The sequence below is a fragment of the Alligator sinensis genome, unplaced genomic scaffold, assembly GCF_000455745.1.
Source record: "Alligator sinensis unplaced genomic scaffold, ASM45574v1 scaffold1200_1, whole genome shotgun sequence".
In the NCBI taxonomy this organism is placed as follows: domain Eukaryota; kingdom Metazoa; phylum Chordata; order Crocodylia; family Alligatoridae; genus Alligator; species Alligator sinensis.
Window position 1 is genome coordinate 243,729 of NW_005842772.1, and position 12,172 is coordinate 255,900.

The 12,172-nt window shown below is 58.2% G+C and overlaps 1 protein-coding gene across 1 annotated transcript in view; it reads left to right on the top strand.

Moving 5' to 3' along the window:
* CHMP6 (charged multivesicular body protein 6) overlaps window positions 1-7,082 on the top strand; it is a 7,476-nt gene extending 394 nt beyond the window's left edge. Inside the window, exons 2-8 of the mRNA XM_025216881.1 lie at window positions 3-88; window positions 532-619; window positions 1,217-1,303; window positions 1,422-1,487; window positions 1,795-1,875; window positions 2,587-2,644; window positions 4,122-7,082. Of these exons, the coding sequence (XP_025072666.1) occupies window positions 3-88; window positions 532-619; window positions 1,217-1,303; window positions 1,422-1,487; window positions 1,795-1,875; window positions 2,587-2,644; window positions 4,122-4,174 (519 nt within the window). The 3' untranslated portion in view covers window positions 4,175-7,082. The remainder of the gene's footprint in view (window positions 1-2; window positions 89-531; window positions 620-1,216; window positions 1,304-1,421; window positions 1,488-1,794; window positions 1,876-2,586; window positions 2,645-4,121) is intronic.
* The last annotated feature ends 5,090 nt before the right edge of the window (window positions 7,083-12,172 follow it).

Sequence of the window (12,172 nt, forward strand, 5' to 3'; positions counted from 1 at the left end):
AGCTGACGCAGTCCCCCCGCCGCCTGCCCCTGCAGCTGGAGCGGGAGCGCGCCGTGGCCCGGCAGCTGCTGCGCGACGGCAAGAAGGAGTGAGTGCGGCCTGCCCCGCGCCCGCTCCCAGCAGCCCCCGCGCCGGTTTCCACGGAGACCCCGGGAGCCATGGCGGCGGGGGCGGGGTTTCCACGGAGACCGGCCCCAGCCGCCCTGGCCCCTCCCTCGCTCATAGATTCACGGATGCGAGGGCCGGGATACGGATATTATTTACGCGCAGCTGCCGTCCTCGCTCGTGCGGTTCTGCGTGTCCGGACTCCTGGAGCCGGAGGTTGCGAGGTGTCCGGTGGCCCTTTGTTTCTGGGTGGTACAGATAGCGTACATCTGCCGAATTTACCCATCCTTACAACCACCTCCCTCACGGGAGCAGTTGCGTCCTCGCGTGTAAGCTGTGGCTTTACAGGAGCGCGGATACCCGCTCCGCTTGCAGCACAATCTCGTCTTCGTTCTGACACGCCTTTCTACCCTTTTGCTCCTTCAGAAAAGCCCTGTTTTTGCTGAAGAAGAAGCGCTACCAGGAGCAGCTCCTCGATAAAACGGAGAACCAAGTCAGCAACCTGGAACGAATGGTACGCGAGAGTCGGCGGCTGCTGGCAGCGAGCGGCCTGCGCGCAGCCGGCTAACTAACCGCTTTGGCACGCGTGCTCCGTTCTGACCGGGCGCGATTACGTGGCGCTCCCCGAACACTACGGGGCCCCATCCCTCGGGGGTCGTGGTTGCACCGTGACGGTTCTTGACACGGTTCTAAATCCTAGTGTAAACCGGTCTTTAACCACCTCTCCTAGCTAGGGACAGCGGGGGAGCAGTAGTACAACCCTTCCCCACGCCCAGGCTTTGCCTCGGTTTTAGGGAGGCCATTTATAACGCGGGTAGCGTACGGTCTTGAGAAGGGCCGTGCTAGGACTGACTATACGAAGCCAGCGAGCCCCGACTGCAGCGCTGCCCTGGATGCTGCAACCCAAACCGAGGGACGTTTTTGCGTACTCGCTTTTCACGGCAGCTCCTAGCGACGAGGCATGGATTTAAACTCGTGATCTCTGAATGAAAGGCTGTGCGTCCCACCTGCCTGAGCCCCGCTGTCTGTCTGGGGCCGGTGTATTTGGGGAGTGGGTGTTGATGGAAGCGTGATCGCTCCCGACCCGTTTGTATTTCTGTTCTGATGGCAGGTCCAAGATATTGAATTCGCCCAGATTGAAATGAAGGTGATTGAAGGCCTGAAGATCGGCAACGAATGTCTGAACAAAATGCACCAGGTACGTGTGGCCTAGAGAGCTCACAACGCCCGCAGACTAGACGAGGCACAGCTCTAGATGTTCGCCCGTCCGTCCTGTATGCCATTCTCACGTGTAAACTTTGAATGTCTCCTCCTAGGTCATGTCGATAGAAGAAGTGGAAAGGATAATAGATGAAACTCAAGATGCCGTGGAATACCAGAGGGTTCGTACCGTGCCTGCCTGCGGTGGTTCTGGGCAGACACCCAGTCATGCAGCGTTTGTAGGGGGGACCCGCTCTTGCTGCCAACTAGGCTAAGACTTGCCAAAACTCATTCGAGAAGTGACCAAATTAGGGTGTGACTCCACCAGACCTCGTACAGCAAAAGGCCGGAGCATCGATTCCCTGCGTGTCACAAGCCCCCCATTACCACACATCCGTTGCACTGCCTTGTGCACGTGTGTTTCTTGCTGTAAGCTGCAGAGCTGCTGCTGTTGTATCATGCTCATTGGCTTATCTGTCTTCCTCACAGCAAATAGACGAGATGCTGGCTGGCAGCTTCACTGAGGAAGATGAAGATGCCATCTTAGAAGAACTAAATGCCATTACTCAGGTGAGCCTTAATCTCATGCTCCGGAAATTGCTTTTAATCCACAGTTTTCAAGTGGCAGTTTTTCATCGGGGAGAGGGGTTGTTTTGCCTGCGGAGATGGCATTTGACTTGATTTTGCCAAGGAGAGGTTAATTGTAGCGGCACATGTTCATCAGCAAGTCGGGACTTGGGAGACTTTGGGACCACGCTGAATATGTTCAAGGGTGATGTTTTATTTCCTCTCTGCTGTGGAGAGCAGTCTGCTTTATCGGCGCCCCTGACCTTTCTGGGGAATAGGCCCAGCTTTCCAGACTAGGACCTGAGCTGTTCCAGCCCATGTTTGTGGCTTTGTATTTACTCGGTCATATTCTCCTTCCGTCCTCCCTGTAGAGCTGTGACTTTTCCAGGTTCTAGGGTGGAGGTTGCTTGGCTTTACCGCAGGAAACCTGCAGTCTGTTGAGACTAGGACAGTGGGGATCCGCAGCCAACTCTGCCAGGAGGAGATTCGTGGCTAATCTATGTCCGCAGCAAGCAGTGTTTTTGAAAGCCAGGTCTTTCCCTGGACAGAACTAAACCCCGTAGCCCCAAGCAGCCCGGCCTTCTGCTGCTCTAGGGGCACGTGTTGTGATGTTCTGTTTCCAAACAAGCTCAGTGCAGACGTGTGGTAGCAGGGTCTTCAGCCGCAAACTGTCACATGGGTGAGCGTTGTGTGATGTGTGTTGTGTCCTTACAGGAACAGATCGAGCTCCCTGAGGTTCCTACAGAGCCGCTCCCGGAAGAAAAGATCCCAGGTAGATCTCGTCTCTCTTTGCTTCTATATCTTCTGCTTCTCGTGTGCCGTCCCACTAGCATAAAGGCAGCGTGTGGGCTGTTCCCTCCTCCCCCTCATTCACAGGCTTTTGAGCGACTAGGGTAGTTTTGGCACAGCCTGTGGAAGTCCCCTTCGTGCACACAGATCTGTGCAATTCAGCCTAACTCTGACATGCGGTCCTCTTGGTGTCCCAGCCCCCGCTGCTGTTCACGTGATGCACCTGCTGAGTGCGCTGCTAGGCTCCCTTACCCTCTGCTTAGATCTGCTCGTCTTGAATGACATTCCTCCACTGCAGTGAATCTGTTGGGCAGTGGAGACCCTTAATACTTGTCCTGTCGGAAAGATCCCTGGAGTTCTTGGTGCCCTTCCTTCCTGGAACGTGAGTTCAGCTCGGGAGTCTATAAAACCAGAGGCATTGGGCTCTTTGCCTGCCAGGCCGGCTACTTTAACAATACGAGACTCCGGTTCAAATCTAATCTGTCCGGTTCTTTGTATATTCTTAAACCAGGCCCATCCACAGGGTCTGTGAGCACCCTGAAGTCTTGGAACCTGAGGCCCGTGGAGCATGGGTTCTGCGGAGATGGTGCCTCCAGAAAGGGGCTGCGTGCTGGCTCACTCCTGAGCCACCCAGCGCAGGGGATGCAGCTGTGCAGTTTGTGCAGCTAGCTCACTAAGTAGGTGAAAAGGGAGAAATGGCCCAGATGTGGCCAGTCTGTAGCCTGGTTTTGGGGAGGAAGGAGTTGGAATCCTGTGCACGTGCCCTTGCTGGAGGGCTGCAGAGTCTGCCCTTGGAGATGGCTGCGAAATGAGGCTGGACCCAGTCAGGGGTTGGTGAAGTGACTCTGGAGAAGGATCAGAACCTCCTGCAGGCTGCAGAACAGGAAGAGACCACCTGCGGGAGGCTGTTAGGTCCAGGAGAAAGGAGCCATCTCCTTTGTGTTGGAGTCTGGCTGTAGGAAGCCTTGTTACGGCTGCGGCAGCTGGACAGCAAATGTGGGTCAGCAGAACCACGCTGTAGTCTGACCATAGCCTGTACTGCATTGTAGTCGGACACTGCAGCTAACCGCAAGCCCTGCTTGTTGAGTTAGGATCAGCTGCGTCCCCCCGAAGGGTCTTGTAACTGGTTGTGGGACAGCTCGTTCAACCAGCGCTTCCAGGAAACCGTCTGCTCTGGCTGGGTGCGTGGCTCAAGGCACAGGCTTACTGTGGCGCTTTGCTTTCAGAGACTCTTTGCAGCCGGTAGTTGTTGAAACTAGGTTGGAGCTGCTTTGAGCAGCATAAGGCAGACAGGAGGATGCTGGATAAACAGCATTATTCCTATTGCAGTGTTTAGTGCATTTCCCAGGTGCCGCCCAAGTGCTTATCGCTCGGCAGAGGAAAGGGAAACGGTCCCCTCTCTCTGCTCGGACTTGGCCCTTATTTTCCTGTTCAGTAACAAGTTTTTCTTTCCTCCACAGAAGCGTCGCCAGTCAAGGTCAGGCCAAAGCCAGAACTGGTGGCAGCATCATAACTCCCACCCCCGGGGATTTCCCCGAGTAACTGTCACCCAGGACGGTTCAGAATCCCAACACGCACTGGCAGCAAGGAGCGCCTTGCCAGCGCCCCGGCTGCGCTGGGTGGGTGTACTGGAGCGGGGTTCCCCACACGGCGTGGGGAGCCTGGCCGGTTCTTGCTCAAGATTATTTTCTAGTGCTTTCTTTTTTTTGTAATTTAAATTCTGAACTCACTCAGCTGCACTGTCTCTGGATTAGATGATGACTATAACACTTCCAAAGCCAAATGCTTCCCGCCGGCCTGGTTTCAAGTGCAGACCTGTCTTTGCAGCCAGCGCTGCCCTCACTTTTCCTGTACCTACGAGAGCCTCCTCTCGGAGCCACGTGCGTGCGTTACATGGTTTGCACAGGAAGGGGCTGGTGTGCTCCTCGGGGCCTTCCTGTTCTCTCGTTCTTCTCTCGGCTGCTCTCGCCTGGTTCTGCTTGTGGAAGGGGCTCCACCGACTCCTGCCCCATCTCCATCTCTCTAGCAGGCAGGGTACTGGGGTCTGAGGAGAGATCGCCAGGTCGTGGACAGTTTGCAGCCAGACTGGGAGGGGCCACCACTTCCGAGCTCCTGCGGGCAGTGACAGTGTCTTGTGCCAAAGAGGAAACTTGCTCAACAGAGCGGAGGAAGGAGTCGTAATACTTCTGCAGCTTCTGTAGCTCAAGCCCCCGTGAGACTATCTGCCCCTCGCTGAATCTCATTCAAAGCTCGTTTACATGTGAGGCCAGCCTGCTCTTCTGGGCCAGGATCTCCACACTGCCGACAGGGCAGTTGGCTGCAGCAGCACTAATGAGAGAGAGACTGTTCCAACACGAGGTGGAAAAGACCCCGTCTCCTGCCAGGACGTGAGTCAGATGCAGCCGGGAAGGATTCCCGTGCCGACTGCGCTCTGCCCACTGGCCTGCAGACGTCTCCAGAGCTGCACGTGGCTGAACAGAACGGAAGGTGTAGGAAGCCGATGAGCTTCCCGAGAGCAGAGCCAGGATTTTCCTGCCTGCAATGCTGCCCCAAAGCTGCCCTACGCCTATTCTGTGGCTGGCCCACGTGTTGTCTATGCTGCATGCAGGTGGACGGATGGGACCTTCTGCTCTTGGCTGTCCTCCCTGCGTCTTGCTTCTCGCTTGAGCAGTGTGAATGGGGGACTGGTTCTGCACAGGAGCGAAGCATGCGGCTTCACAAATTATCACGCTAAAGATTGACTTCCTCCTCTGAAGATGGCAAAGAGTAAGGACCAGTTAGTTCCAGGACTTGACACGCCTGCCGAGGACCCTAAGCCCATCCTGTGGCGCAGGAGGGCACAGCCTGGCGCGGCTGTCGCAGGGGATTTACCATCTGTCTTGAACCAACCTTCTGTTCTCAAAAGCCTCAGGCCAGCTAGCGAGGGTGCAGCTGGGTGTATCCATCCGTTGGAGCTAGCGCAGTCCCAGGCATCTCCAACAGAGGCTTGTCAGCTTGCAGATGTGGCTCAGGCTAATGCAGCCTGTGGCCTGCTCTCCCTTCCGTGAAGGCGGCGCCTTCGTTTCCACACTGGGGCATTGAGACGCACGGTCTCTGGAGGGCTGCTTGGGTGCTGCTCGATGTCGGGGGAACACATGACCCGGTGCTAGATAATAAATGTTCTGAGAGACTCTGCAGCTTCCCAGGGGACAGCGATGGGCCAGCAGCGAAGTGTTCCTCCAGAAGGAAGCTTTCCCTTCATTGCCGGCTTCCAAGGGCTGAACTTTCTGAGCTCTTTCCTGCCCGGGGTGCAGGGTGTCTGGAGTGTCAGGCTCTTCAGGCCATCTGCATTAGATCCTAAGTAGCATTTCCCGCAGAGTCAAGGTAGCAGCAGGTACCCTGGGCACCCTTGGCCTCATGGCTGCTGGATCCCTTTTCCAAGTAGATGCGACCTTGCCAGCTGGTGTCTGGAAGAAAGAAGCGCCAACCCTTCCTGCAGCTGACAAGGCAGGATGAAAGCAAGCCCCTTTCCATGCACTCATCTGGAGTAAATGCCCAGGCATTGCCCCACCAGTCCTCTTTGGAACAGCAGCCGAGCTGGCCCCGAGATGAAGGCAAGAGATTCTCCATTCCCGTCCCTCGTGCGCCTCCCTGTTTTTTGTGAAGGGTTTGCTTTGTTTGTTCCTGGTTGTAGCAGCCTTTGAATATCCTGCAGTGGACCGCTAGAGGGAGACCTGACCTCATCCGAGCATCACTGTGGCTCCTTTTTGCTGCTGAACACACGGTTCTCCCAGTCATTTTAACCTCTTGCTAGCTGCCTCTCTGCTGGCTCCTTTGATTTCACCCCAGCTAACCCCTTCTGGCTAATGGGAGCGCATGCTGGGTGATGACAGCGAACTCAAAGGAGGGGTGTTTTGCACTGGTGCAGACTTTTTTCCCCCTTTAGTATTGTGAACACGCTCCATTAGGCCGGGCTGTCGCGTATCACTGTGCTCGAGGAAAGGGAAACACTTTTTATGCTCCAGTTCCTGTCTTTAGCGAACGTCGCAGTAACGAGAGATGCAAGCGAGGCAGCCCGAGAGGGGTAGCACAGCTGATGTGTCAAGTGCCCTTAGCTGCCGGTCAGGGAGCTAACTGTCCTGCTTACCCTCCATGACCTCCTGCCCAAAGCCCTGTCTGAGTCTCCAGCTTGGCTGAAGACTCGTAGCCCAGGCAGGCAGTCGGGCTAGCACCGGAGAGGTTAACGCAGCCCTCTGCTCGATGAAGGCAGTGTCGTGCCGTCTGCTGAACGCTAATGGGAAGGTTTGAAAGCAGATTGCCATCAACTTCCTGTTCTAATCCCTGTACCAAACAGATTGTACTGTGTCTCCTCGAGAGGAAAAGCCAGGAGCAGTGTGACCTCTGCGATGTGCTGTAACAATAAAGTGTTTCTAATGGTTTCACCAACTCGCCTCCTGCAATGGCTGTCGTGATCAGCGCTTCGAACGATCGAGAGGCAACCTCCCTCTGCTGAGCGGGGCGAGAGCTGGGTAGAGACAGGGTCACTGTTTGCCCGGCGTAGCCCAAAGCCAGCCCTGTTTGGAGCTCAGGCCTGTCAGTAAATGAGTGACATCGATGTGACTTCTGTGTCTGGGCAGGCGCAGTGCTGAGGTGGAGGGTGGAGAAAGGCAGATCCCGTGCAAACTCCCTCGCTTTGCTCTGGTCTGGTCGCCCCCCGTGCTCTGATCCGTCGTGTGTCTGATGCAGTCTGAGATGAGCCGGCCTGAGAGCTGCTGGCCTCCCAGCTCGGAGGAGAGCCAGGCCTGCCCAGCAGGCAGGCGCGTCACACGGATCTGCTCGGCCCTCTGGGCAGAGCGCAGCGACGCGGGGCTGCACGTGGAAGTTGCCTTTTCCACGGTGCTTCCGGGCTGTGCAGCCAAGTCTGCCAGAGCTGCCTGCAGTCTTTAATCCAGGGAGAAGGAAATGGCCTGAGTCCTGAACGCTGGCTCCCAGCTCGTTGCTTGCTCGGGTCCAATTTTCCTTCACAGCAGGACCGTGCTGTTCTCATTCTCTTCCCCCACCCAGTGCTCAGGGCTGCTGCCTCCTTCCAGCCTTGCTGCGACCCGCTCCTGCCACAGCCCGAGAAGGAGCTGCGCTGGTTCGGACAGACCCGCAGCGACTCGTGAGCCTCTCGCATGCCACATCTTTCAACCCGCGGCACTCCCTCGCGCTCTGGAGAGATGGAGAACGTAGGGCCAGGGTCACGGGTGAGCTTTGGGCTAACAGGAGGCAGCTCCGGGCACGCGGCGGTGTGGTTCTCCACAGCCACGCCCTGGCTCTGTGCCGGTTTCTAGTCGTTTAGGATTTATGCCTGCTTGAAGCCAGAAGTCGAAGTTGGCCAGAGGCTTAGCTGAAGGCAAGGCCTTCCTCAAAGAGACTCGGCTTGTTGCTAATTCTCCCCCTCCGGCTACGAGCGGTCTCACGCTGCTCTCTCTGCCTCTTGCCCCCACAAACCTTCCCACTCCTCCCTTGCCCTGCTGTGGGCAGCCTCCCGGCGCCGCAGCATCCTCCGTGCCCCTCTGCTCAGCAGAGCCAAAGCAAAAAGTTGTGGTCGCTGGAAAACAGACTGCGCCGCAGAGGTGCCCGTTGCACACAGCACAGGGCAAGCGCAGACCCTTCGCTAAGCATTTGTAATGCAGTCGACGCGGGATCCAGTCTCCATGGCGTTTCCCGTGCCTTGTTTGTGAATGCAGAGATCGTCCGACCCCGAGTGGAAGCCAGCAGGGAGGGGGAGAAGTTCTCCTCCAAGATGTGGTTGCCTTTCTCGCCCCGCGCTCTGGCAAGCGAGAATTCGTTTCCTGCGGGAGCCTTTGCCTCCCACCTGCCTTCCCTGGGTGCGGCCTCCCCGCGGCTCCCGAAGGAGCTCTGCGGCTGAACTGGGCTGTCGCGCCGATCGTCCTCCTGCAAACAATGTATGAGCGCCGGGGCAGAGGGGAATGCAGCCAGAGTTATGCAAGCATCGTGGCCTTTAAATAGCACCTTGCACAGAGCTGCCCTGGAGGTACCAGGCCACCTCCGCAGCGGCAGGGCTCGGGAGCTTGCGGCTGGCGGCTTAGCCCCCTCCCTGCTGCTCTCAGAGTTACTTGGAAGTCGGCACCTGGCGCGGAGGTGATGGCTCTTGTCCCCGTCCCCCCCTTGAAATCTCTGCAGCCCTTTCCGTCTATATTTAATGGAGTTGTGTAACGGTTGCGATGACGCGGTGTCAGGCCCGTTGCTGTTTCTATGCCAACGCAGCTGGATTTCTGTGCTGTGGCTGCGAACGGGGGAGAGAGGGGCTTAGTGCTGACGTGGCATCAGACCCTCCTCAGGCAGCTGTTTCCCGAAGGTCCCGGAGCTGACCGAGATACGAATCGAACCGACTTCCATTGACCTGCCAGGTCTTTCTTTCCCCGGCTGCCGTTGGCACCAGCTTGTCTGCTCCAGGGCTGAGCCGGCTCCGTGGGCTGGGCACGGCACAGGCGAGGTGGAAGAGCTGGAGCGGGAAAGCCTGGACGTCGCGGAGCCTGCGCTGCCTGCCTGGACCTCGAGTGGCAATGGGTCTGCAGAGCGATGGGAATCCCGCCAGTCTCCGTTCTCCCTGCAACCACTAAGCCAGGAGCCAGCATCTCTTCTGGGGCAAGGCCATTCGAGTCCCTTCCCCAGCCTTCGTGACCCCTCGCCCTACAATCATCCCACCAACTTCCTGGGCGTTAGGATAGGAGTCTTTTCCAACACGGAGGCACAGGGACTTACCCAAGATCACATGCTTTGGGCCGAGACCCCTAGGCAGCTGCATTGCCAGCTTCCAAGTGTTTCCCTCTTTCCCCCCATTGCAGAAGCTGGATCAACCGGGCTCCCTCCAGAGCATTTTGATGCCTGGCAATCACAGGTGCAGTGCAGCCATCCCAGTTACAGATACGAGCCTGGCCTCTGTGCAGGATCCCTGCCATGGCCGCCCCTCAAGTGTCTTGGGAGAGAGGATCAAGGAGCTCTCCGCACCTGCGCCTGGGGCAAAGACACCTGTTCGTGTCACCAGCTGTCCCAGCCCGGCGAAGGAGCTGAGGGGCAGCAGATGACGCGGGGAGGGGGTAACACCGAGCTGCATACTCGTCCTCGCGGTGCCCAGTGACGCCCCCTCACACACCCCGAGGTGAGACGCCGGCAAAGCGACTGTCACCTCGCTCCTTTTCTGCACATTTTAAGCGACCCGGTGTCAGGTGAGTCACCAGCCGCCAGCTGGAAGAGCCTTTGGCGGCAACACGTCCTCAGCTTTGCTATTTCCACCGGTGGGAAAAATTCTGTGCGATTTCTCGCTCGCAGCAACGGCGGGGACAAAGCCAAGCTGTTCGTGGGCAGTGGGGCTCGGCTCCGGAGCACGACCTGAAGGAAGGGGAACGGCCCCTTGGCCTGGCACGGGGAAGAGTTTGGAGGACGACTTGGAGAACGGAGAGCCGAGAAGCACGAGAGGGCATGCAGCATGCGGGACTGCAGGGATACCTGAGCTGGCTCGCCAGCTGCAACCTGGCCAGGGCAGCACTGGGTAGCTGTCCCCAGAAGACCTTGCCTCGTCCAGAGGAGACGGCCGAGGGGCAAGCACCGGGGAAGGGAAAGGATTCTGGCAGCTACAAGCTGTGTTGGCCCAAGGACAAGCGCGCGCGGTCTCTCCATTAACAGACTACGCGCCAGGTGCTTCTCACACCCAGTTTACGACCAGGATCGGAGGGCACGGCTGCTCCCAAGAGTTGGGAGCTGACCTTGCTGGCCCAGGAAGACGGTTCCTGCCCCGTGTCCCGGCTCCGCTCACACAGGGAAGCCCTCGATTAAAGGAGGAAGCAAACAGCCCTCGCCTGGGCAGGGAGAGCCCAAGTGGCGCAGTCGGACGTGCCCAGCAGCCCTGTCTTTTTAATAAAGTTTCATTCCCAGGTCAAATCCATTCCCAGTTTTGACTGAGCAGAACTCAGTTGTTCAAGTCCGTGCGCGACTGTCGGACGTTTCAGCCCAGGGCTGCAGATACTTCCAAATCCATGGCTCCAAACACAAGCAAGCCCCAAGCCAGGAGGCCTTGGAGTTGAGATGCCCCCTCGGCTCCTGCCCCGAGCCAAAAGGTCAAAGGAGCAAGCGAGCGGGAAGGCCCGAGAGCAATCTCCCATCGCCATAAATCGCGTAGGCGAGATCCTCCGTGTGGGAGGCTGTAGTCGACTCTCGCAGGCGGACCTGCCTGCGGTGCAAGGGCCGGGTCTCCATCCTCAACTACACCGGGTCGTGCAAGGAGGAGAAGGGGAGCTCCCCTGCCAGGGCGGTAAAACCACCTGGGCCGAAACCATCATCACGCTCTCTCTCCAAAGTCTGGGACCAGGGGAAAGGCTTAGACAGGGCCTGGCGCTGCCTCCTCCACCGCCAGCCGCCACGTGAGCAGAGCCCACGAACGGCCCGTCTGAAATCAGTGCATCTTGCTGGCAGGATGCGGCGGAGCTGACCGCGGGGGGAGCAGCCCGGAGCCCTCCGTGCCTCCACGCTGCATGCTAGCGCGGCTCCCGGCCTGGCAGAGGCTCTCCCGCTGCCCCGGCGCACGTCCCCTTGATTTAATAAAGCCATGCCAAAATCCCAGCGTGCTAATTATGCAAACGATCCTCAACTCTTCCTGCTCTCCGGAAACGTCCCCGAGGAGCTCCGGAGCAATTTGTAGTTCAGCGTTACTGGCCTAGAAAACAGGGAGGCGACGAGCAGGGAAGGGCATCGGCCTGTTGAACAGCGCGGCGGTGACGAGGGGCTGAGGGTCCCAGCAGCTTTGGGGCATTAGGCACCAGGCCCCTCTCCTCTCCCCTTGGTCTCGGCTTCCACTTGGCTGTGGGGACACCCCCCTGCTCAGACCCACGTGCCACCATCTTATCCGGCGGAGGGCATTGCCATTGGCTTTGGAGCCTGCTGTCTGGAGCGTGGATAACAGCCAGCTTGTTTTCCAGCCCAGCTCTCTGCCCTTCTCGCTGGCCTCCACGTCCCCATGCCTGCTCCCCACTCCCTGCCTTCCCTGCCTCTCTTCCTGCCCTTCGACTCGCGGCGGCTTTGCTCCCTCGCCCGTCCACCGAGCCAGTCTGGAAATGGAAGTGCATTTTCTTAAAAAACAGCCCCGAAGGTGTCACGTAGCCAGTATCCCCGTGCTGCCTCTTTGCTGGGTGCCAGGGGGCGAGGGTTGCCCGCTCGCCGGTTGTGTGCCGCGTGGGTCCAGGTGGGAGCTCTGTCCTGGGTGCGGCGTGCAAGGAGCCGAGCCGACAGGAGCAGGAAGGCAGCTGGGTTTGACAGTGGGAGCAGACCGACGCGCGCAGAAGGGTCCTGCCAAAGCGGGGATGGAAAGGCAAGCTGATGGGGACAGCCTGGCAAGATTGCTTTTGGATGCAATCTCCCTCCTAGGAGACAGGAACTGTCCAAGTGCAGCATCCTGGGCACGGCACTGCGCCAGCCTCGGGGAAACCCCACATCTGTTGCTGGCTGGGTGGGTCACTTCCTCTCTCTGTGC